General features: G+C 36.8%; 1 protein-coding gene across 9 annotated transcripts in view; it reads left to right on the plus strand.

Annotated features, from left to right (window-relative positions):
* Window positions 1-26,668, plus strand: part of AFG1L (AFG1 like ATPase) — a 195,095-nt gene that overhangs the window by 44,089 nt on the left and 124,338 nt on the right. For all 9 annotated transcript variants that reach the window (XR_012324774.1, XM_073789485.1, XM_073789484.1 and 6 more), the window contains exons 3-5: window positions 6,184-6,235; window positions 14,842-14,943; window positions 15,865-15,995. Coding sequence is in view for 8 of the 9 variants with exons in the window: in XM_073789485.1 (XP_073645586.1) it covers window positions 6,184-6,235; window positions 14,842-14,943; window positions 15,865-15,995 (285 nt within the window). In the remaining variant the exon portion in view is untranslated. The remainder of the gene's footprint in view (window positions 1-6,183; window positions 6,236-14,841; window positions 14,944-15,864; window positions 15,996-26,668) is intronic.

Below are 26,668 nucleotides of genomic sequence, written 5' to 3' on the forward strand. Positions count from 1 at the left end.
TCATAGCATAATGTCCTCAGTGTCCATCAATTTGTCACAAATGTGGATTTCTTTCTTTTTAATGGTTGAATAATTTACATTGTGTGTGTGTATAACACTTAAGTTGTTTCCATGTTTTGGCTACTGTAAATGATGCTGCAATGAAAAAGGAGTTGCAGATATCTTTTTGAGCTAGTGTTTTCATTTGGATAAATTTCCAGAAGTGGAATTGCTAGATCATATGGTAGCTCTATTTTTAACTTTTTGAGGAACCTCCATACTGTTTTCCATAGTGGCTGCACCAATTTACATTCCTACCAACAGTGCATGAGGGTTCCCTTTCTCCACATCCTCACCAACACTTATTTCTTGTTTTTTTTGGTAATAGCCATTCTAACAGATGTGAGATGATATCTCATTGTGGTTTTGATTTCATTTCCTGATGATTAGTGATGTTGAGCATCTTTTCACATGCCTTTTAGCCATGTGTATGACTTCTTTGGAAAGAATGTCTGTTCAGATTTTCTGACCATCTTTTAATTGGATCGTTTTCTTGCTGTTGAGTTGTATGAGTTCTTTGTGTATTTTAGATACTAAAATATCACATATGATTTGAAAATATTTTTTCTCATTTGGTAGATTGCCTTTTCATTTTGTTGATTGTTTCTTTTGCTTTTTAGTTTGATAAAGTCCCATTTGTTTATTTTTGCTTTTGTTGTCTTTACTTTTGATATCAAATCCAAAAAGTCATTGCTAAGACCAGTGTCAAGCAGCTCACCACCTGTGTTTTCTTTTAGGAGTTTTATGGTTTCAGGTCTTATGTTCAAGTCTATAATCCATTTTGAGTTGGTTTTTGTGTATGATATAAGTAGTGGTCCAGTTTCATTTTTTTTTTTCATGTGGCTGTCCAGTTTTCCCAACACCGTTTATTGAAGAAACTATCCTTGAATCTTGGCTCCTTTATATACCCTTGGCTCCTTTGTATACCCTTGGTTCCTTTGATATAAATTAATTAATCATATTTGTGTGGATTTATTTCTGGGCTCTCTGTTCTGTTCCATTGATCTGTGTGTCTGTTTTAATACCAGTACCATACTGTTTTGATTACTATAGCTCTCTCTTGAGAATAGATACTTTCAGATACTTTTATAAATACTTATATCTAACCATTAAAATGGCCTAGTAAAATATATTATGACATCAGTTAGAATGCTTTCAGTTGCGAATAACAGAAAACCCAACTAAATTAGGTTAAATAATACAAGTAATCATTGGCTCATGTAGAAGTCCAGGGATAAGTATGCTTCAGGTGCAGTGTATTAGGCCCCTGACTCTATTACTTACTTGGAGATCTTCTTGATCTTGCCCTCTTGATTATTTTGGCTTTGTGTTCAGCTTGGCTTATCTCAAAGTAGCAAACTAGCATCACATCTACACAGCATACTGCCCAGAAGACTAGAGCTTCTCTTTCACCTAGAGTTGAACAACAGAACTCTGCTTGACTGGACTTAGTCATAAGCTCACCCTTGAACCCCTCATCCGGTTGTGGAGGATAGAGCTGGGAGTGGGATCATTCTCACCTAAAGGACATGGCTACTGCACAGGTATAGAAGATTGTTGAGAACAATCTGAAAGCCCTGAGGCGTGTCCCTCCATTTTGTCAACAAATCTGTTTCGCTGGTTAGTTCACTCTTCTCTGTAACGATTCTCTAGAGCCTTCTTAGCTCCCTTCAAGCTGAACTACACTTCCCCTATCACTTTCAGCAAATGTCTACATCTTTATAAAGAGAAAACAGAAGGCATTGGGTTGGACCTACTTCCACTTCCTATGTGAAATTGCAATCCCAGAAGTCTGGGTGGACATGAGGGAATGTGAGGGAAAGTCAGTATCTTAGTATGAGATTTTTCTATTTTTAGCTATCCTTCCATCATTTATTTCTAATTTTATTCCATTTTGGTTGGACTACAGTGATTCTTTAGAGTTTATTGAGGTTTCCTTTATGGCTTGGAATATGCACAGTATTTGAAAATGTGCTCCATGTTCTTGAATGTATTCTTGATTTGTTTGGTAGAGTTTGTATAGATATAAAATAGCTTAAGTGTACATTAATGTTGCTCAGATCTTTGAGAAGGGTGTGTCAAAGGGTGCGATGTTTCTTCTTAGTGGTCCATAGGTTTGGATAGAAGCAGGTATCAGTACATGAAGTTTACAGTCTTCAGCATGAGTGAGTGGGCCTTGTGATTAGGTGTGCAGAGGTGGGCAGTGAGTGGGAACTCCCCAGTGCCGTGTCCTGCACCTAACAGATAAGGAAATGGCTGGTTGTAGAGTTGATGTGGCTTACCCAGAGTCACATAGCTAATAAGTAGCCGAACCAGAATTTGTACCCAGATCTTTTGAGTTCAACTCTAATACTCTTTCCTTATATCTTTTATGCTTAGTGGAGGTAGGTGATAGCTTTCCACTGTCTTCCAACATCATCCTTAAGCTTACCATCTGCACAATCTGTAATACAGTATCACTGGATCCTTATCAAAAACACATTAGAGAAGGTGTCATCATCCTACTTCACAAATTCCCTAAGATATAAGTAACATGACAAATCTTACAACTGGTCACTAGAGAAACTTATTCATGTTCAGATCTTCAAGTCTTTGTCTAGTCAGTGTTAAGTAGGTGTATTTTAGAGGTTGGGCATGTATCAGAGCGCTGTCAGGAAACTGTTCACAGCACTTTAAAGACTGAATCAAGAGATGACTTAGAGAGTCATGGGCAGGGCAGGCCTAAGGCAGCAAACAAAGGATGGAGGAGTGAAGGAGGAGCCTGCAGAGAGCTGTAGCTGTGGCATGAGGACCTAATGATTATGGAGGGATGCAGCTCTGCTAGAGACACAGCACTGAAGCAGGGAAGCAACGGGAGAGAATGACCCGGATTTCTCTCCACCCCCTCCCTCCTATCTCCTGCAAGTAGTGCCTCCCAGGGACTGAACCCAGCTAGCAGCTAGCCAGCAAGGTTGCCCCCAGGGTAGAGAGCAGGATGAAGGAGGCTTGTGGAGGATGGGAGCACATGTAGAACCCCAGCACCCAGGAACTATGCCAGGGTGGAGTGCTCTGAGACATAGGAACACATTACAGGAAATTAAAACATTGGGAAAGGAAATTTAATGGACCTGAAAAATAGGGTAAATTGTGAGAAAATGTAAATTAGGAGCATGTAAATTATGTGGGTGCCTGTGTCGTTATTTTGAAGAAAACTGTGTGAACCTAACTCTCCCTGAATTGACCACTATGAATAAAGAATTAAAAAACTTCTTTAGAATCCATTTTACAGCCTTCTAAATAGTCTTACTGTTCTCCATTCAATCCTCTGATTTTCCCCTTAAAATACAGAGTTTTAAATCCTTTGAAATAATTTCAATAATTTTTGGAAGACTGAAATTTTATGAGGAGAAAACTAACCTGCCTCTCCAAGTGAAAATACTTGGTGTGTATATAACATAGTTTAGATAGATGATGTCTAACATTTATTGTTAGAGGATTATCCATTGTGTTTATCAATTTATTTGGAGTAAAATCTGCTTCTTAAACAGTATTTATGCCATACGAGATATTTGTGATCTCAGATGTTTGAGAATCTTTTCCTTTGATACTCTATAACCATATCTCTTTATCATCTTCTAAATATTGCCATAAAATATAATATAATATAAATTATATATGTAATAGATAATGTACTGTAATATTTGCCAAAGTGCTCTTTCAAAAATACGTTGAGTTTGGGTAAAACAGAAGATAGGCCCAAGTGATTTTTTTTTTTTTTTTTTAGCAGCATTGAGCTCTTCCCATGTCATCTTTTTCCCCCACCTTTGTTAAATTTTTGGCTTGAACTTCATTGGTTCAGCATATGTTGATTATATCATGACTAGATCCCGGACTGTTTCTACAAAATGTGATGTGAAGAATTGCTATAACATTTCCAGTTACCTTATGCAAAAAGTTGCTTTCAAAAGATTTCTAATACATAGAATATACTTAGAGATTATTAGGTTGTATATAAGTTTTCTAATTTGAAGCTGTTCTAAAATTATTGAGGAGCATGATGCTTTTTTTCTGGCAAATTGAAAATAGAATAACCAATGTACAAGAATGGTTCACATAAGATATTACACCAAGACAAATTAAGAGGTTTTGGCAGGAGTGGCATCTGTTTTCAGTTGAGATTTAAGAATAGATCGAGAGTTAATGTGCAGAGGAACACAGGGAAGGCATATCCACCTGGCAGAATCAAAGCAAAGAAGATCCTTTCGCCTAAACCATGGTGAAGGTTCTTTTGGAAGGGGCGTGCTAGAGTCAGAGGCTGGATTTATAGAGAAAGCTGAGGGACAGGAAAGCGAGAGAGGTTTCTGAGGCATGCTGGAGGGAATCCACAGATTAAAAAACAAAAGCATTAGGTAGTGGATCCTGAAGTCTAGCTTTTGAAAATGTTCTCTGTCAAAATATTGACTGCTCTGGTTGGTGCTAAGGGGCATAACCTTCGCTTCTTTCTGCCTTTACCCTTTCTGAACTCTCTCAGCTCTGGCTCACCTTGGTTTTTGCACAGGTGTCTAGGAACTGTCATACAGTTTGAAGGTTACTCTTCTAAGTGGAGCAAAATTCAGGAAGGTAATTTGGGTTGATAATAATATCAGGCAAAGAGAAGTTCCATTTTGTTTCTTCCTTTGAGGCCTCCATCCTCCTGTTTTGGTCTGGACTTGATTGCTTTCTTGTCCTGCTTGTGCCACTGTGGTTCTAGAGAGCAGCCCTCCATCTTACCAGGGCATTCTCCCCAGGAATTTCTGTGTTTCATGGAGCCTAGGTGTTCCTATTTCTGTTGCGGAGGGTTTTTTGAGACCCTGTAGGTATGGAATGTCAGTTTCCCATTTTCACACTTGATGGATAGATTGGATGGATTAGGTTGGAAATCACTGCCCCTCAAACTTTATTCAAGTTTTTATCGGTTGTTTGTGACCTGTCTCCAGCCACCCGCTCCGCACCACCTTTCCCCCTGAACGCCCACCCCACTGCCACCTTGGACGTTTGTAGGATTTCCTTTATATCCCTGGTGTCTGAAATTTCAGGATTATGACTTGGTATGCGTCTTATTTCCCTCATTGTGTTGGACACTTATATAATCTGTCCTCCCAATCTTGAAATTTCGTCCTTCAGATCTGAGAAAAATCTTAGGTAATTTCTTCCTCTCTTTTTTCTCTATTTTCTCTTTCTGGAATTCCTTTTGGTCAGATATTGGACCTCCTGAATTAATCCTGTAATTTTCTTATATTTTCCATCTTTCATTGTTTATTTGTTGTATTTCTTTAACATTTCCTCAAGCTTATCTTCTAATCCCTTTTCTGGAATTTTGTTTCTGCTACCATATGTTAAATTTCAAAGTACTCTCTTTTGTTCTTAATATTCCTTTTAAAAATTGCATTTTGTTCCTGCTTTATAGTTTTAATAACTTCTTTTATTTTCCTCAGCATATTAATTATATTGGTTACAGTTTTATTTTGAAGTTTCCTTTTGATGTCTGTGTAGTCTCTGTTTCCTTGGAGTTTTTTGCCCCCTGTATATTTGCTGTGGTCTCCAACTTTCATAACGGGAGTTTTTCTGTTTTTTTTTCAAATTTCTGTTGATTCTTGGCTGTCAATTCGTTTGAGAGTCTTTTCAGATACTAATGAACTGATTGAAGGCTCCATCTTAAGAGGTTTGTTGACTAGTATGCTTTACTGTAAGGTGATCTGATAGGGACCCAGTTCTTTCTTTGGGAGAAACCCACACTAGGTGCCTTTGGGCCTTTATTTCTGGAAACCATTCACTTTCTTCAGAAAAAGTCTTCTGATCTCTTGTTTGCTGGGAATGAGCTAGGCTGTCATTGTTTGGGGAGCCCATTTGGGAAAGAGGGGGAAGATTATATGGTTAGTAAATTGTGAAGTGGATGTAAACTTAAGTTGTGTGACTTCAGAGCCTTGCTCTGAGCTCTTATGATTCTTGCCTCCTATATTAAAACCTAAGTGGGGCTTCATAGCCTTTTGTATCAAGTTTTTTGTACTTATTGTGTACAGTAGCCCATTTCAGTCCTGTATATGTAGCACGGTTAGGAACACTATATATATGATGATATTCGATTATTTCCACGTTGGAGATTTATAATTTGTTCTTAATTTGCAGCTTTTTTCAAGGAGCAAACCTCCAAGGGGCCTGTATGTTTATGGAGATGTTGGTAAGTGTGTTAAAATAAGTTTTAAGTGGTCCAAACAAAAAGTTTCCCAGCTTTCACTCAGGGATAACTTCCATTTCTATCCCTCAGTACACTACCAGCAGGAACAGGATGAGGTGAGGTAAAATAGGAGAGAGGAGAGGAGTGCAGTTATCTTAGTTTTTACTTTTATTTCTCATAGGGTGACTGCAGTTGAAGACAGGATTAGTTAGCATGTTAGGGTGCAAACATTATTTAATGTATAAAGTCAGTTGATCTCAGGGAAGGAAGTCATTTCCAGATAGGTTATTAGATAAACCAGAATCTCATTGCTCAGTGCTATTTGACTCAGGTTAATAACTTAAAAAAAATAAGCTGTTTGTTTTTACTTTTTTTAAAAAATAAATTTATTTACTTACTTACTTTGGCTGTGTTGGGTCTTCGTTGCTGTGCGCAGACTATCTCTAGTTGCGGCGAGCAGGGGCTACTCTTCGTTGCGGTGCACAGGCTTCTCATTGTGGTGGCTTCTCTTGTTGAGGAGCACGGGCTCTAGGCGCATGGGCTTCAGTAGTTGTGGTGCTCGGGCTCAGTAGATGTGGCTCGCGGGCTCTAGAGTGCAGGCCCAGTAGTTGTGGCGCACGGGCTTAGTTGCTCCGAGGCACGTGGGATCTTCCTGGACCAGGACTCGAACCCGTGTCCCCTGCATTGGCAGGCGGTTTATTAACCACTGCACCACAGGGAAGTCCCTGAGTAGACGTTCTTAACATATGAGTGGTAACATTTCCTTGGTCATGCACTGGCACAAAGACTCACATTTTCTTGGAAACCTTATGAGCTGTCACTTATTTTCTGGATTTTCCTAATCAGTTAATGTCTTTCTTCTTCCCTGACTTCATTCTTGCTGAAGTTGTCTGTTTCTGGTTTCTATTTCCTTCAATCAAATCTTTTTCTCCAGTTTTAAACCTCTCCCTGGTTACCCACCTTCACTGATGTTATGAAGGTGGCTCCTCCTTCCTGTGACCTTATGGCTTGTCCTTCAGTTCTTTACATACTCAAAATGCACATTTAATGTAACGAGATCAACGAATCAACGAGATCAACAAATTTGCATTGTGAGGAAGTGGTGGCAGAGGTTCGTTATCTTAATAAGAATTTTAGGGTAAGAAAAATAATAGAAGTTGAATAAGTAGTTATACTGCCTTAAAGATCAAAATGTTCTTTTCTGGGTCCTCCCTCTTCTTCTGATTTGTTTACTAATGCCTCTAAATGCCTGTTTTACATTTATAGATTTAGCAAATCTAATAAAAAGGGAATTAGTATTTAAAAAGTGCATGATAGAGATTCTTCAAACTTGCAGATTTTAAAAATGTGAAAGAAGCTCAAACTATTCTTTTTCTTAGTTCATTGGCTAATTGGTATTTTTGAGACCAATGTATGCTTCTTATTTAGAATCTAATTTATACCAGGTACTTGAGCAGTTTTGTGTGTCTGCACCTTTGGGCACCGCTAGCAGATCTCATTCTGTTGTCATCTCTTATTTTTTGCCTCTTTGGAGAACGTTTACTTCCTATACCTTCACTTTCATGTTCTGTCATTGCTAAAATCTGCATCTTTGTTTCTCTTGTTACCTTAACCACTTAACCATAAATGGAGATGGTTAGTAAGGCACAACTGTTTCCACTTCTACAAAAGGACTTAAAAAAAATAAAAACAACAACTATGAAAGTTGTTGGATTTTTAGTTTGGAAAATACAGCCATATTCTAACGAATTGAAGGAGGTACAATAAATGTAATTTATCTGAATGTTTGAAGGGATTAGAAAAGATGTGTAACATGGGATATTCACATAGGCTGGGTGTGTGGCAATCTTTGGCTAGGAACATCTTCATAATGTAGAGAGGGGAAGAGAAAGGAATTCTGAAATAGGAAGTGAGATGAACATTTTGGTGGCCATACTCAGTTTAGTTTAGAATACTTACAAAATAGGTAATAAAAGATAGGTCAAATTCTCATTTTGGGGGGGCTCGCTGGCTGGGAGAATAGCCTCGTAATACCTTTACAAGCTCTTATTCTTTATTATTTTTCTTTTTTAGACTTGGGAAACAGATATTAAATTTTAAAGAGACTTGGTGGAAAAGAGATGTCTGTTTCATAGCATCCCTTTCCCTCTCCTTATTCCTGCCCTTGGCTTGGACTCTGTCATGCCCACTTCACTCTAGTCTGTCTTCATAGGTATGTTGAGATGATTGACTCAGATGGACCCTCAATACGGGAACCCCAGGAGCATTGATATCATCATGGTTCAATCTTGAAATGTTTTCATTAATAAAATGCTTATCATATCTCATGCAGAAGTCAAAAGCTGCAGTAGTAGTATTTTGTGGCTTCATTCTTACCCTACAGCTGGCTTTCTTACAACAAGGTTTCAGCTCTAAACTAGCAGAATGAGTGGTTATGGCAGGGTTAGTGATTTCTCCCGTACATTAGAAGAGAATAAGTACATTTTTGTTTGTCAGTCCCTTTTTTGCTGTCTCCTGGTTTAACCTTACCTGTTCCACATTGATAATTTCACCAGTGGAAAGCTAGACTGTTCTTAAGGTTAGGGGTTGGAAAGCAAAATTCTTCTTGGGTGGGAGGCAGTGGTGGAGGATACCACTTCCAGCTCCTTCTGCAGGAGGTCAGCTGTGAAAAGGGCACCACTAGAGGGGGCTCTCGAGTAGTCATTTTTTGGCTTCCCAACTATAGGCTTAAAAGTTAGAATTTAAAAGATTTTTAGGTTTTATAAATGACTCCCCTAGTAAGAATCTTATCCTGAGAAAATTACAAGGTTTTATTTAGGATTCTGTAGAGACCAAAGAAAAATTATGAAGCAGGTGAAATTTAGTGCTGGTTTCTTCCCTCCTTTTTTCCAACATCTGTCCTCATTCTTCCAGTCACTTGACAAATGCTTGTTGAGCACTTGCCTTGTGCCAGGCAGTCTGTTGTTTCTGGAAACGTAATGGTGAATAAAAGCAGACACAGCCTTTGCTCACCCAAAGCTTACAAACTGTGGCAATGGCTTTGAAACATTTTTAAACATGACTCACAGTAAGTAATATATTTTACATCCTGAGGTAGTATATGCTTGGGTGTGTGCACACCACACACATATATATATACATACATACTTATAAACATCTTTGTCCTGTAAGATTTCCTACAACTTGGATTTTGCTGATGCATCTCTGTGGTGTGATGTGAGTCCTCCAACTTTGTCTTTTTCAAGATTATTTTGGCAATTCTGTGGCCTTTGCATTTCCATGTTCATTTTAGAATAAGCTTGTTCATTTCTTTAAAAAAAATCTGGGGATTTTGATTGGGATTATGTTGAAGCTATAGAGCAATGTCTACAGAGAATTGATAACTTAAGATATTGAGTATTCCAATCTATGAGCGTGGTATATTTCTTCATTTAAAAATATCTTATTTATTTATTTATTTTTGGCTGCGTTGGGTCTCCGTTGCTGCACACGGGCTTTCTCTAGTTGCGGCGAGTGGGGGCAACTCTTCGCTGCAGTACGCGGGCTTCTCATTGCGGTGGCTTCTCTTGTTGCGGAGCACGGACTCTAGGCATGTGGGCTTCATTAGTTGTGGCTCACAGGCTCTAGAGCACAGGCTCAACAGTTGTGGCACACGGGCTTAGTTGCTCTGCGGCATGTGAGATCTTCCCGGACCAGGGCTCGAACCCGTGTCCCCTGCGTTAGCAGGCAGATTCTTAACCACTGCGCCACCAGGGAAGTCGCTAAAGTATCTTCTTTAATTTCTCTCAGTGGTGTTTTGTAGTTTGTAGTGCAGAGGTTTGCCATATTTTTTGATAAATTTATTCCCGTGTATTTTACTGCAAATGGTATTGTATGTTAACATTTAAATTTCCAGTTGATCACTGCTAGTGTATAGAATCAATTGATTTTTTGGATGACCTTTCTAAATTCAATTATTAACTCTTATAACTACTGGTTATTTGGTAGCTTCTTCAGGATTTTTTGTGAACGTAATCATATCTGTGAATAAAGACAATTTAACTTTTTCCTTTACAATTTCTATGCCTTCTAGTTCTTTTTCTTGCCTCATTGCATAGCTAGGATGCAGTACAATGTTGAACAGAAGTCATGAGAGTGGATGTCCTTGCCTTGTGTCAGATTTTAGGGGAGAAGTGTTCAGTCTTCCCTAGTTAAATATGATGTTAACTATAGGGTGTGTGTGTGTGTGTTTGTGTGTGTGTGTGTGTGTTTAATGTATTAGTTTTTTTTATTGTGGCAACATATATATAATATAAAATTTATCATTTTAACTGTACAGTCCAGTGGCATTAAGTACATTGATATTGTTATGCAAACGTCACCACTATTCATCTCCAGAACATTTTTATCTTCCCAAACTGAAACCCTGTACCTATTAAACAATAACACCCATTCTATAACCCCCTCCTTCCCAGTCCCTGGCAACCACTGTTCTACTTTTGTCTCTATGAATTTGACAACTCTAGGGACCTCATGTAAGTGGGATCATATAATATTTATCCTTTTGTTTCTGGCTTATTTCACCAAGCATGGTATCTTCAAGATACTATGTCAGAATTTCATTCTTTTTTTTCTTTTTTTTTTCATTCTTTTTTAAGGCTGAATAATATTCCATTATATTGTATATATCAATTTTGTTTATCCCTTCATCTGTCAATGGATGTTTGGGTTGTTTCCATCTTCTGACTTCCGTGAATAATGCTGCCATAAACATTGATGAACAAATATTTGTTTGAATCCCAGCTTTCAATTCTTTTGTGTATATCCAGAAGTGGAATTGCTGGGTCATATGGTCATTCTATGTTTAATTTTTTGAGGAACTGCCATACTGTTTTCCATAGCAGCTGCACAATTTTACATTCCCACCATTAATATACAAGGGTCCCCACTTTCCACACCCTTACCAATACATTATTTTTCTGTTTGTTGTTTTCATAATAGTTATCCTAATGGATGTGAAGTGGTATCTCATTGTAGTTTTGTTTTGCATTTTTCAAATAATTGGTGATATTGAGCATCTTTTCAGTGTAGGTTTTTTGGTATTTGTCCTTTATGAGGTTGAGGAAGTCTGCTTCGTTTCCTAGTTTGCTGAGAGTTTTTATCATGTATGTGTGTTGAATTTTGTCAAAATTTTTTTCAAACGTTGTGAGATTATATAATTTTTATATGTTGAATTTTATTTTGACAGGGAGTTAAATAAGTTACTTGCATGCCACTTTGATTCCTTTGAAGTATTTTTTTAATTGAAAATTTCATTGAGATAATTACAGATTCACATACAGTTATAAGAAGTAATTCAGAGAGATCTGTATACACTCATTTCCCCTCTAAGGCAACATTTTGCAAAACTATAGTAAAAATATCACAACCAGGTATTGACATTGATACAATTCACCAATCCTGTTCAGATTTCTCCAGTTTTACTTGTATAGTCATCCCTTGGTATCCACAGGGATTGATTCTAGGGGTCCCCAAGGATATCAAAATTTGGTGATATTCAGGTCCCTTATATAAAATGGCCTAGTACAAGGAATACAGTCAGCACTCTGTATCTACGAGTTTCACATCAGCTGTGCCGTACTCATTTATGTGTGTATTTAGTTCTATACACTTTATCACCTCTGTAGGTTCATATATCCATCACCACAGTCAAGAAACTGAACAACTGTATCACCACAAGAATCCCTTGTATTGCCCATAATTTTATAACCATACATATCCACCCTCCATTTCTACATCCTGGCAGTCACTAATCTGTTCTCCATTTCTAAAATTCTGTCATTTCAAAAATGTTATATAAATGAAAAAGTATGTAACTTAAGATTGGCTTTTTTTTTTTCCACTCAGTGTAATTCATTGGAGAGTCATTCAAGTTGTTGTATGTATCAACATCTCTGGAAATTGTTTATCACTCAGTTTCCTAGGGGTTCATAACACAGCTTCCCTTGCCTCACATCATGAAGTATCACCCTACGCATGAGCAGCTATTATTCAGCCAAAGACTCAAGAGTGTCCACCTGTTGGTTTCTGGAGCTCTTTCATTATATAGCTTCCTCCTCTCTGGCACTTTGCCTTGCAAATTTCACCTGCATTTTGGACTCCCATAATCCTGATCTCTCTTAACTCACTCAGACCTGGTTGTTTAACTTGGATTCACCTTCTCTGTGCAGCAATCTGGAAGGTGCCTCCAAGCTAAAAGTTGGAGTGACATAGGGCTCATCTTCTTAATCCAGTTGTCTGTTGATGGGCACTTGGGTTGCTTCCACGTCTTGGCTATTGTAAATAGTGCTGCTGTGAACATTGGGATGCATGTATCTTTTCAAGTTGGTGTTTTCATTGTTTCCAGATATATACCCAAGAGTGGAATTGCTGGGTCATATGGTCATTCTATGTTTAATTTTTTGAGGAACTGCCATACTGTTTTCAATAGTGGCTGCACCAATTTACATTCCCACCAACAGTGTTTGAGGAAAAGATATAAAGATACATAATGTTAAACTGCCAAGTTCCATGAGGACAGGGATTTTTGTTAGTTTTGTTCACTGCCATTTCCTAATAAGCACCTAGAATAGGGCCTCACACATGGTAGGCATTCAATGAAAATATGTTGATTAAATAAATAAAAATATTTTATTTATGGTGATTTTGATATTCAGAAGTTTGAATTTTACATATTCTAGTTTATCAGTTTTTTCCTTTATGATTTCTTCTTTTTGCTTTTATTTTCAGAAACTTTTTATATGATGGTTTTGTTACATTTTAAGCACATTTTTGAAGAAGAGCACAATGATTATGTTCAAATATATATTGTTCACATTTTTTGTTAGATAATTCATGACTTCTTTTCTGGATCTATAAGTATACTATGCTTCATGCAGCAGAATTTGAAACTTTATTAATTCACTTCTTTGTGTAAATGTAATGATATAAAATTTGCTGCCACTCACTATATCAAGAGACTTGTACCGAATATATTTGCAAAAAATTACTTTTCAGGCTAAGCGGTCTTCTCATTAAAAATCTGTCTGGTGAATTGTATTTTCTTTTTTAAAAAATTTTATTTATTTATTTATTTGGCTTGCTGGGTCTGCATTTCAGCCTGCATGCGGGATCTAGTTCCCTGACCAGGGATCAAACCCAGGCCCCTAGCATTGGGAGCGCAGAGTCTTAGCCACCAGGGAAGTCCTGTGAATTGTATTTTCATATACAAAAAACTTTCTGACAATTCAAATGGCATGGCCCAAAGTCATCTTATGGAATGGAGGAAAGCTCAACAGATTTAAGACTCAAATCTTGCTTCCTGAGCTGCCTTTGAAGTTAGTATAATAATTGCAGCTCCTGCAAGGAGAGCCTGGACGCTTTGGTAAGGTGGTGGTGGAGGAAGCAGTGAGGATGAGAGACAAGACCAGCATCCCCTGGCCTGCCTGCTGGGGAATGCTGGGTGTGAACCAAACTTGACTACTGTCAGTGTCCCCAAAGCTCTGGGCTTTCTGTGAGGGAATAGGCTTCCTGTGCATGCCTTGTGAAATGCTTAGGCTGTTGACTCTTCAATTACTAATGTGATCGTAGTGATTAACAGTTTGAGTGCTGAAAATTAGATAATTTAATCATAAGGGTTAACTGTATCTGAATTTCTTCAAGTAAGCCTCATTTTGAAAGCCAATATTCTCAGCTTTTTAAAAAAGTGTTACAGGACTTCCCTGGTGGCATAGTGGTTAAGAATCCCCCTGCCAGTGCAGGTGACACAGGTTTGAGCCCTGGTGGGGGAAGATCCCACAAGCCATGGAGCAACTAAGCCCATGCGCCACAACTACTGAGCTTGCACTCTAGAGCCTGTGAGCCACAACTACTGAGCCTGCGTGCCACAACTACTGAGCCTGCGTGCCACAACTACTGAAGCCCACGCACCTAGAGCCCGTGCTCCACGACAAGAGAAGCCACCGCAATGAGAAGCCCGTGCACTGCAAGGAAGAGTAGCCCTTGCTCACCACAACTGGAGAAAGCCTGCGCTCAGCAACGAAGACCCAATGCAGCCAAAAATAAATAAACAAATAAATTTTTTTAAAAAAAGTGTTATAATTGGCAATTCTCCAGCTGTAACATCTATTATTTATTTTCAATGTTTATGTTAGGTGCTAATCTGTATTTTCTTATTTTTCACTGGTAAATTTTCCTATAGTGCCTAAGACAGTTCCTCATCCTTTGTAATGGCCCAATAAATAATTAATTAATTAAAGTTATTTTATTTATACTGTGCCTTTTGGAAGAGAAACTGAAGAATGAATAATCTGTAAATCTTGCCAGTTTAAAAGCATAGTTCTCTGGAGGAAATACTCCCTGGAGTGCTAACTAAATGTTGTATTTCTTAAAAACAGGATTTTAACAGAAAAGAATAATATCAACATTTTATTTTTAGGTAGTTTAGCATAAGACATAAACACTGCTTTTAAAAAAGTTAACATAGTCTTAAGCTTTCCAGTAGCAGAGTGTGGTTTCATTATCCCAAAGCTAATGAACAATCATTAGAGCAATCAGTACATACTGTTTAATAGTTTTTTTTTTTTTTTAAGGTACAGGGAAAACAATGGTGATGGACATGTTTTATGCTTATGTGGAAATGAAGAGGAAAAAACGGGTTCATTTTCATGGTTTCATGCTAGATGTTCACAAAAGTAAGTTAATGATCTGAAAGAAGTGATTTAAATGGACAAACATTACAAGATAATTTTCCTCATCTTAAAGTTCTTAATCTTTTAAAAAATTAGATTTTTGCTAAAAGTAAGATTTTATTTGGTTTCATTTGTTTTGTGCTATATTGAAGCAATTAGTAATGTGTCCAGAGTTGGTCCTAGAGACAAATTCATTACTTCCAAATCAGAGAACAGAGGTTACTCTATGAAGGTCAGGCATTTTCTCTTTCTACTAAGGATCAATAAGAAATCTTTAAGCCTCACCTGTTTCACAAAGTTATTCTTGATTAGGCCTTTTCCTCTGTGTCACCTTAGCATGTAGGCATTCAGTTTGTTCTTGTATGTATGCTTTATTTCTTTGTCAAGGGTATGTTATTTCATCTTTGCATTATTTGTTTACTAGCTATACTGTAACCTTCTCAGGGCAGGAATATTGTACTTTTCTTAGAATACTTTCAGCATTTAGTAACATAGAGTGAAGGAAGTGGGACTGGCTGGAAACAAGGGAACATCCTGATTAGATATGCTAGACATAGAGGGCAGGATCACCTCCTTTGCCTGCATCTCTGAAATCCTCAGGGCTAAGATCTGTGTGTTGATCCATCAGTCACAATCTGATCGTCTATTCTATCACTTTGTCATCTCTGAAGTGATTGAAGAGTGGAGATGGAATGACCACAAAGTGTTCTTACAACCATGGGAATATAGTAATATGTGAACAACTTATTTGAGGTGGAGAAACTGCAACCAACCTCAATAATCATATTTGTTTGTATGTGAAATTTAAACTTCATTTTTATGTTCACACTCTGTTTCATTTAGAGATTTTAAAAATATGTTTTAGTTATCTAAAATGTACTGTTAATACAATATTTGATTTGTGTTTAACTTCATCCATTTAAGGAATACACCGCCTTAAACAGAGTTTGCCAAAAAGGAAACCAGGATTCATGGCTAAATCATACGATCCAATAGCTCCTATAGCTGAAGAAATCAGTGAAGAAGCAAGTCTTTTATGTTTCGATGAATTTCAGGTAAGGTAGAGATGTTTCATAGATGTAGAATGGTATACTGAAGGAAGTATGAGTATTTAAATCCTGTTCTGATTTTATCAGTTTTATAAATTGATTTAATACATTATCTCTTATGACTTTAATTTTATTATCTAGTCCAGGGGTCGGCAAACCACAGCTTGCACAGGGCAAATCTGGCCCATCTGCTTTTGTATGGCCAGTGAGAAGAGGAAGATTTTTATATTTGTAAAAGATCATTAAAAAAAGAAAGAGAAAATGTAACAGACACTGTATATGGCTTGCAAAGCCTAAAATATTTACTATTCTGCCTTTTATAGGAAGTTTGCCTACCCCTATATTCTAGTCAATGGATTCACATTTCCCCTACACCACGATGGAGATAATATAATTATTACAAAATAATGTCTTTAAAGATGTTTGACTGTTTTTTAAAAGTGTTATTAAAAAGAAACAGGTGATTCACACATCTCATTTAAGCTTCACCACTTATCTGTGATGAAGGAAGAGAATTGCCCTAGTTGAAATTTCTTTTTCCCCCCTAGTTGAAATTTTAAAATTTGTTCTAGTTTTAGGATTCAAAATTGTGCATTTAAATTGGTAGTACATTATTTCCTGATCTTTATTTCTTATGAGAACAACGCATCAAAGCAAACACCATGTCTTATGCTTATTCTGTATCCTATGTCATGTCCAGTGTTATAATAGTAGTAATTAATAATATAACAGTAACAATAATAATAATAGAAGATACTCTAGGTTAAGAATTACTTTCTCTTTATTTGACTGCTCTTTTTAGTAGTTATAAAATGTAATAGTTGGTTTTTCTAAGTTGCTTACCATAAGAGCAATTGATTATTGGAATGAAAATAGAAAAATCCACAAGGACTGAATATAAGCTTAAAAACAGGGCATCACACCCAAAGCTTTTGAAAAAATATTTCTGGGGCTGAGTGCAGAAACTCCTGTCTCATTGCCTAGAATAAAGGCCCAGAGAACTTTCAGGAGTAGCAGACTAACATTTGTTATATGCCTACCCTGAGGCAGGCCCTGAGTGATTCATACATCTCATCTAAGCCTCACAGTGTATTTGTAATGAAGTGAGGAAATTGCCCTAGTTGAATTTTAAAGTTTCTTCCAGTTTTAAGATTCTCTGAAATTATGCGTTTAAATTGGTAGTGAGTTATCTCCTGTTCTTCTGTGCTTAGAAACCTGGGTTAGTGGGAAGATGATGTGGCCAGGATGCCTTTAACCCAAATGACGCATGTAGGTCTCCTCTAGCAACTCGATACTCATAGCTAACAGTGGTCTCGATTTATGATAGAGGAGAAAGGAGAATTTTTACCAGGAATGGTGTTATACTGAACCATCTGGGGAGGAGGAATTTTTATTTCTTTCTCCCTTCAATCATATTCAGACAGCCTGGCATTCACACTTTGTATTGTAGAACTACAAAGGTCTTCAAAAGAAAGGCTTATGGAAAAGAGATGTTCCTCTGCTACTCTGAAGGTACACTAAGTACACTGGTGTACTGCAGAAAGAGAAGGGCCTCATTTAGTTCTAAAAATAGCACCAAGTTAGCAGTTATGTGGACTTCAACAACAAAAGTCAGTGTTGAATCAGTGAAGGCCATTTCTCTTGGTTTCTCATTATGAGTCTTTTAACCAAAATATCTCTAAACAAAATTGAATCGACACAGGTAAATTTTGTTTTCCATTGAGAAACAGAAGTTTTATTGAAACAGGGAAACAAGTGATGTGAACAAAGCACTATTTCTATATGTTACTTGTATTGTGTCAACTTTTTAAAGCAAAATAAACTTATACACGACTCAGTACCTTCTCCTTTTGCCACAGTTATCAGGTATTTGTCACAGTTAAATTTTTTTCATATGGTTTTTATTCTTCAATTTGTTAATATGGTGTATCACATTGATTGATTTGCATATATTGAAGAATCGTTGCATCCCTGGGATAAATCCCACTTGAACATGGTGTATGATCCTTTTAATGTGTTGTTGGATTCTGTTTGCTAGTGTTTTGTTGAGGATTTTTGCATCTGTATTCATCAGTGATATTGTCTGTAATTTTCTTTTTTTGTAGTACCGTTGTCTGGTTTTGGTATCAGGGTGATGGTGACCTCACAGAATGAGTTTGGGAGTGTTCCTTTCCTCTGCAGTTTTTTGGAAGAATTTGAGAAGGATAGATGTTAGCTCTTCTCTAAATGTTTGATAGGATTCACCTGTGAAGCCATCTGGTCCTGGACTTTGTTTGTTGGAAGATTTTTAATCACAGTTTCAATTTCATTACTTGTGATTGGTCTGTTCATATTTTCTGTTTCTTCCTGGTTCAGTCTTGGAAGGTTATACCTTTCTAAGCATTTGTCCATTTCTTCCAGGTTGTCCTTTTTTTTTTTTTTTTTTTTTTTGCAGTACGTGGGCCTCTCACTGTTGTGGCCTCTCTTGTTGTGGGGCACAGGCTCCGGACGTGCAGGCTCAGTGGCCATGGCTCACAGGCCCAGCTGCTTCGCGGCATGTGGGATCTTCCTGGACCAGGGCACGAACCTGTGTCCCCTGCATCGGCAGGCGGACTCTCAACCACTGTGCCACCAGGGAAGCCCCAGTTTGTCCATTTTATTGGCATAGAATTGCTTGTAGTGGTCTCTTATGATGCTTTGTATTTCTGTTGTGTCCGTTGTAACTTCTCCTTTTTCATTTCTAATTTTATTGATTTGAGTCCTCTCCCTGTTTTTCTTGATGAGTCTGGCTAATGGTTTATCAATTTTGTTTATCTTCTCAAGGAACCAGCTTTTAGTTTTATTGATCTTTGCTATTGTTTTCTTTGTTTCTATCTCATTTATTTCTGCTCTGAACTTTATGCTTTCTTTCCTTCTACTAACTTTGGGTTTTGTTTTTTCTTCTTTCTTTAGTTCCTTTAGGTGTAAGGGTAAATTGTTTATTTGAGATTTTTCTTGTTTCTTGAGGTAAGCTTGTATTGCTATAAACTTCCCTCTTAGAACTGCTTTTGCTGCATCCCATAGGTTTTGGATCATCGTGTTTTCGTTATCATTTGTCTCTAGGTATTTTTTGATTTCTTCAGTGATGTCTTGGTTATTTAGTAACGTATTGTTTAGCCTCTATGTATTTGTGTTTTTTACATTTTTTTCCCCTGTAATTGATATCTAGTCTCATAGCGTTGTGGTCAGAAAAGATGCTTGATATGATTTCAGTTTTCTTAAATTTACTGAGGCTTGATTTGTGACCCAAGATGCGATCTATCCTGGAGAATGTTCCATGCGCACTTGAGAAGAAAGTGTAATCTGCTGTTTTTGGATGGAATGTCCTATAAATATCGATTAAATCTATCTGGTCTATTGTGTCATTTAAAGCTTGTGTTTCCTTATTAATTTTCTGTTTGGATGATCTGTCCATTGGTATAAGTGAGGTGTTAAAGTCCCCCACTATTATTGTGTTACTGTCGATTTCCTCTTTTATAGCTGTTAGCAGTTGCCTTATGTATTGAGGTGCTCCTATGTTGGGTACATATATAGTTATAATTGTTATATCTTCTTCTTGGATTGATCCCTTGATCATTATGTAGTGTCCTTCCTTGTCTCTTGTAACATTGTTTATTTTAAAGTCTATTTTATCTGATACGAGTACTGCTACTTTAGCTTTTTTTTTTGATTTCCATTTGCATGGAATATCTTTTTCTATCCCCTCACTTTCAGTCTGTATGTGTCCCTAGGTCTGAAGTTGGTCTCTTGTAGACAGCATATATAGGGCTCTTGTTTTTGTATCCATTCAGCAAGCCTATCTTTTGGTTGGAGCATTTAATCCATTCACATTTAAGGTAATTATCAATATGTATGTTCCTATTACCATTTTCTTAATTATTATGGGTTTGTTTTTGTAGGTCCTTTTCTTCTGTTATGTTTCCTACTTAGAGATGTTCCTTTAGCATTTGTTGTAGAGCTGGTTTGATGGTGCTGAATTCTCTTAGCTTTTGCTTGTCTGTAAAACTTTTGATTTCTCCGTCGAATCTGAATGAGATCCTTGCCAGATAGAGTAATCTTGGTTGTAGGTTCTTCCCTTTCATCACTTTAAATATGTCATGCCACTCCCTTCTGGCTTGTAGAGTTTCTACTGAGAAATCAGTTGTTAACCTTATGGGAGTTCCCTTGTATGTTATTTGTCGTTTTTCCCTTGTTGCTTTCAATAATTTTTCCTTGCCTTTAATTTTTGCCAATTTGATTACTATGTGTCTCGGCATGTTTCTCCTTGGGTTTATCCTGGCTGGGACTCTCTGCGCTTCCTGAACTTGGGTGGCTATTTCCTTTCCCGTGTTAGGGAAGTTTTCGACTATAATCTCTTCACATATTTTCTTGGGTCCTTTCTCTCTCTCTTGTCCTTCTGGGACTCCTGTAATGTGAATGTTGTTGTGTTTAATGTTGTCCCAGAGGTCTGTTAGGCTGTCTTCATTTCTTTTCATTCTTTTTTCTTTATTCTGTTCCACAGCAGTGAATTCCACCATTCTGTCTTCCAGGTCACTTATCCATTCTTCTGCCTCAGTTATTCTGCTATTGATTCCTTCTAGTGTATTTTTCATTTCAGTTATTGTATTGTTCATCTCTGTTTGCTTGTTCTTTATTTCTTCTAGGTGTTTGTTCTTTAATTCTTCTAGGTCTTTGTTCAACATTTCTTGCATCTTCTCGATCTTTGCCTCCATTCTTTTTCCAAGGTCCTGGATCATCTTCACTATCATTTTTCTGGAAGGTTGCCTATCTCCACTTTATTTAGTTGTTTTTCTGGGGTTTTATCTTGTTCCTTCATCCATCACAGTTAAATTTTTGATTAAGGTATTGAAATTAAAAATTTTAAAGTATATTAATACCCAACCTTTGTAAAGTAATTCAGGGTTTACAAAGTGTTTTTACATCCTTACTTCATTTAATTCTATTAAATAGTTATTATTATTTCCATCATGTATATAAGGAATATAAAGGCATCAGAATTTCTTAGGTATCAGGTAAAACTCATTACCCTTAACTTAAAAAATGTGAATTTTAAAACATTCTGAGAAATGATTGTCATGTTTCTGTGACATGAGGACCATTGGCAAGACTGTTTAAGATTAGGAAAAGATAAAAGTATGGTTGTGCAAAGCAGATCCTGAGAAGATTTATGGCAAGCAGGTCCAAATTACCCATTAGGCACAATAGGTATGGTGCTGAGGGTCCATGATAGTTTTAGGGGCCCATGAAAATATTTTAATTTAAATTCTTTTAAAATTTGAAGAAGAAATGAATATGTCAATAATGAATCCAGCCTGTATCTGTCTGCATCTGTACTATATTTGTCTTATACCAACACAGTTAGAAAATATAATTTATGTATATATGTATATTTATATATATATATTTTTAAGTAAATTTATTTTTTAATTGAGGAAGGGGCTTCTGAAGGTTAAAGGGCCTATGAAAGTCATAATGCCACCCTGATAGTGAGGTCCTAACGGAAACCTGTCTGGTTGCTCTGGGCATTCTCCATTGAGTTCAGATTTTAGAAGATTGATACATGGTTGGGAAGAAGGAAACAAAAGCAACTATCTATCAGGATGAACCAAATCTTGTAAAAGAAATATAAGGCAACCAAAAGGATTTTTCAAATTATATATTAAGGATGTGTAAGGGAGATCAAGAGGGAGACAGACCCCTTGCTCATAAAATGTTTCTTGCTAACGAAGAGAAGAAAGTGGATGTGATGGCTCTGTTTGTCATCTCCTGCCTTATCCAGAGTTGGTTTGATATTCATTCATTCACTTAGTCATTCATCCCAGTTGTCTTAAAGACCTTATTCCATACTACAGAACTCTATCTGTCCCACAGTCAAATGGATCATGTCTGGACATCTGATATATAAGTAGCCAGTCCACAAGCTTGTCAACAACCTTGGACTTGTGTGGTGTGGCCTGGGGGTTGAGCCAATCATATACTTTTTCTCATGTATTTGAACTAAAAGATGCAGAGGGAAGTGCCCACTTAGTAATGAGACAGGAACAAAGAGACATAGGAAGGAGCTGAATCACATTAGGGGGAGGAATACCAGGGTGCTCCCTAGGCAGCTGCAGAGCTACCTGTAATTTCATGCCAATCTCCAGTTCCTGTTCCCAGGAGGTGCTTTCAGTGCTGTTCCATCCTGAGGTCTCAAGTATAAACCCCTTATGTTTAGCTGAATCTCCTGTGCCTGTTTCTTGCAAAGAGTCTTGATGAGAAAGGAACTATTCAATTCATGTTTTGCTCTTATATTCTATGTCAAGAAGGATTTCCCTATGATCTAGAAAAGAATAAATAGGAGTACTGTGAGGAAATCTCACCTTCCTTAATATAAAATCTGTTACCTCTAATGGAAGGAGGTTTACCTGATGAACCAAAGCCCAAGAAAAGCAAAGAGATGAGGTATCTACTAGGATGCTTTTGCCTGCAGGTAACAGAAAACCCAACTTAAAAGGGCTTAAACTTGAAGGTGGGATATATTATGCTATATAAGATGGTGTCATTACCCTTGCTCATACCCCCCTGCTTCCTCTCTAACATTATCTCCTATACTTTCAGATTCACTCAATGCTCCCTACTTTTTCCAATCCTATTTTCTTCATAGATTAGGGAACTGTAGTTAATAGTGGGTGTTATACCAAATGCTTCTTTCTCAGCAGGGTGCTGAAGAAAATATGCACAGAGACAACAGAACAAGAATGAAAAACAAATTGATTGCTTTTATTTGCTCACAAATTTCAGTGTAGCGTTCTAGTATGTTAGTGTTGACCCTCTTCCCTTGAGCAAAGTTGGCCTAAATGTCCTAGAATGAAAAATGTTAATAATCTTGCTGTTTTGTTTCCCCTGAAGTACGAAACTTGAACCTTGGAGCTTACCACTGCATGCAAGAAAAGACCAATATTTGCATATACCCCTTGTGGAGAAGAGCCAGGGAAAGCGAGAATCTAAGGGCAAGAATGTGTCGCCTAAGGGCAGAGAGATCACTGAGCAGAGCCTAGATTTCCTAGTTTCAGTATCCTGGACTATCTTTCACTGGTCTTAGAGAAGCTCCTCTAGCACATCAAAACTGGATTAATTGCAAGTCCAGATCTCTACTTGTCCCCCTTTTCTAAAAATCAAAAGGGTAAAATGATAACCCAGAATGTTGCTGTACCAGCGCTCTGATCCCCAACATCTGTACAATTTAGAACAAACAAGCCAAGCCTTTGCAGTTTCTGCATGGAATAACCTCCCCCATACGTCCATCAGGATAACTCTTACTTCTTCAGATCTTTGCTCAATTACTTCCTTAACAAGGCCTAAACCCTGTTTAAAATTGCAATTTGCCATTGACCCCCCACTCTTCTAATTCCCCTTACCCTCCTTTTTTTTCATAACATATATTGCCTTCTGACATATATTTACTTATTTATTGTGTTTATTGCTTATTATCATTATTTCTCTACAGGAATGTAAACTTGAAGGCAGGAATCTTTGTTTTGCTAATTGACATATCTGAAATGTCTAGAACAGTGCTTGAGAATGAATTAATGAACAATAATAATGAGTGAACAGATGAATGAATAAAAGTAGTTTCAACTACTAGTTCAACAGTAGTTCAACTACTGTTGAAGTAGTCCCCCAACTAAGTCCCACTTCCCTTATATATAACAACCTGCATTTTTTCCTGTCAACGTTCTAAATTATCTTCACATTTTTGTCTAATTTAATAGGTGAAAAATGGGATCTCATTGTTTTAATGTATATTTCTTTAAGTAATATTATGGTTGATTTTTTTAATATCTATTTGCTTACTGTTAATATCCATCTTTTATGAACTGTTTGATTCAATGCCCATTTATTTATTAGAAAGCTTTTATTTTATCTATTAGTATATTCTGTAATAATATTACCTACTGTTTACTGAGTGCTTTCTGTGTTCCTAACTACTGTACTATGCTATGTATCATTCCATCTACAGCTAAAATTCTGTATAGCTATACGTAAATAATAAGGACTTAACCTAGCATATGTAACATATATAGGTAACAGTCATAATCAACATTTCTTGAGGATTTACCATACGTATTGTAACGATTTTGCAGAGTAGTTGTTATTACTGCCTTTATTGGATTGATGAGGGAATTAAGGGTCAGAGAGGTTAAGTGACTTTTCCAAGATCATACAGCTGGTAACTACATTTGAATCCATCATCAGTGCTCTTATTCACTAGTAGTAAAAGCTATGTTATGTGTTCTCTTTGCTATATGTCTTCTATTATGTGTTTAAATATACAGACCTAGAACTGGGTGGGCTTTTAGTAGATGTTTTAATGATGGAACCTAAAAATTATCCTTAAGCCTATTAAGCCTAGTACGATACATTGCTGATTTACTAGCAAAGAATTTTTTAGGCACTTTAATCTTAACAACAGTATGTCTGCAATCACCACTTCACTTTTCAAATTGAATCCTATTAGTGGTCTTGATTTTTAACTAGTTATTATTGGCCATTAGGTGATGTTAATTAGTATAATATTTATTTTACTAGGGGGATGAATAGGAATTGTTGCTGCTTAAAAATAAGAATATAGTCTTTTCTCTTGAATTTAGGGCATTTTTAAGATTATGTTTTCGTAGCATTCGGATTACATTTGTAGAAGGTATTCCTCATTAGCTTGGTCATCTTTACTAAGTGTAGTATTTCAGTTTTACGTGGGATAGATGCAGTATTCTTATCTTGTTTGAGAAATTTGTAGATAGGATGTTTTTATGTGTTTTAATTACTGAAATAAAAGAATAAAGTTTTCTTTAGGGTCTTCATTATATTCTCTTTGAATATTAACATTTCTTATTAAACCATTTGTGATTCTGAAGATATCAGAATACTGAAGGAGAACAAATTTTTTAAAAATGTTATTTTTTCATGTCTCTTTTTAGGGACACTGGTTAGATGTTTTACTAATATGCACCCCCCCCAGAAAAAGAATTCTGATGAGCAGAATATCATTCAAAATTCTCCTCTGTAAGCTATCAATATCATTTAAAAAATAGTTTTGACCGTTTTTATAAAACAGGAAAGCTATTAAAAACTGCTAATAAAAATAGATGCTTATTTCTGTGCTAATACTAATTACTAATAATGCATGCTTATGTTTGTCACTCATTACATGGCACTGTACCAATCAGTGGATGACTGAGACTCAAGCACTTACACATGTAAATTAACAGTTAGATTTTTTTTTCCCTTTTTTTACTTAAGTGAGTCATAATGGAAAGCAACTCTAGGTCATAAAAAATCTTCTCTCTTTAATGCTAATGAAATGTCTCCACTCTCTGTATTAGCAGACTACCCTTAGTGGTAATCTGTAGGCTTCTCTTTTGTTCCTGGTGGTAATGAAATGCTGGGTGCTGAAAAAGCTCGCTCTTCAAGAATGTGTGGCCAATTGTCTTCTGTTCACTTATACTGTAAAATTTCTGTTCCCCAGCAAAGCTGAACAAGTGCAGGGACAAGATCAAAAGAGTATACATTGGCACCCGGCTACACCAAGTGACTCCTGCTTTATTAATTAGCCATAGCTTCTCCAAGTTAATTTACTCTGCTAGAGCAAAAACATTCTGTAAGACAAAAACAACAAATGATAATTCACCCACAAGTCCTTATTGTTTGCTTTCTTCAACTTTCAGTTTAAACCTTTGTACAGTGTTATAAGCTAAACATCCCTTCACTTTTCTGAACCTTAGTGCACAAAAGCTATTTTTATTTTTTTCAAGAACCTCAGCGAGATAGTCAAATGATCATTTTTATTCTCTAAAATTGGGTGATTTTAATTGATATCATTCTTTTTAAAAGTCAGTGCATTGGGAATCCAATTTAAAAGTGCAGTTGCTTCTAAAATTTGCAAGCTTGTTCTGTCCTCTCATCAGAAATGCCACTGGTGTTTAAGCATTTGAAAAGGGCCTTCTCTGTGAGTGTTTTGGCGGAAGCAAAATTTGACAATGATCCTAAGCTCCAAATTAAATAATATCAGTACCACTTTCCTTTTCATTTTAATCACCACTTTGTAAGTTCCTGAAGTCTTTTTAATTTAAGGAATCTTCAGTAGGTTTTTAGTTAATATTTTAAAGTTATAGCCTGAAACAGCAAAAAAAAAAAAAAAAAAAAAAAAAGATCTGCACATTCCCATATCCTGGTTTTGTTTTGTTTTGTTCAGGTGGAAAGGAAATAATTGAACTTTTGAGTAAGATATCAGCTGAAAGAGAAAAGTGATTTAGACCTCTGTCACCCAGGTTGTTACTGTTCATAGTGTTATAACCATTTAGTTGGCAACTTTTAGTATTACGATCTAATTTGAAAGAATTCCACTAGTTTCTATGTACTTTAACATGGTTTTAAAATAACAATGTGGGGCTCCCCTGGTGGCGCAGTGGTTGAGAGTCCGCCTGCCGATGCAGGGGACACGGGTTCGTGCCCCAGTCCGGGAAGATCCCACATGCCGCGGAGCGGCTAGGCCCGTGAGCCATGGCCGCTGAGCCTGCGCGTCCGGAGCCTGTGCTCCGCAACGGGAGAGGCCACAACAGTGAGAGACCCGCGTACTGCAAAAAAACAAAACAAACAAACAAACAAAACAATGTGATATATAT

This window comes from Tursiops truncatus, chromosome 12, assembly GCF_011762595.2.
Source record: "Tursiops truncatus isolate mTurTru1 chromosome 12, mTurTru1.mat.Y, whole genome shotgun sequence".
Classification (NCBI taxonomy): Eukaryota; Metazoa; Chordata; class Mammalia; order Artiodactyla; family Delphinidae; genus Tursiops; species Tursiops truncatus.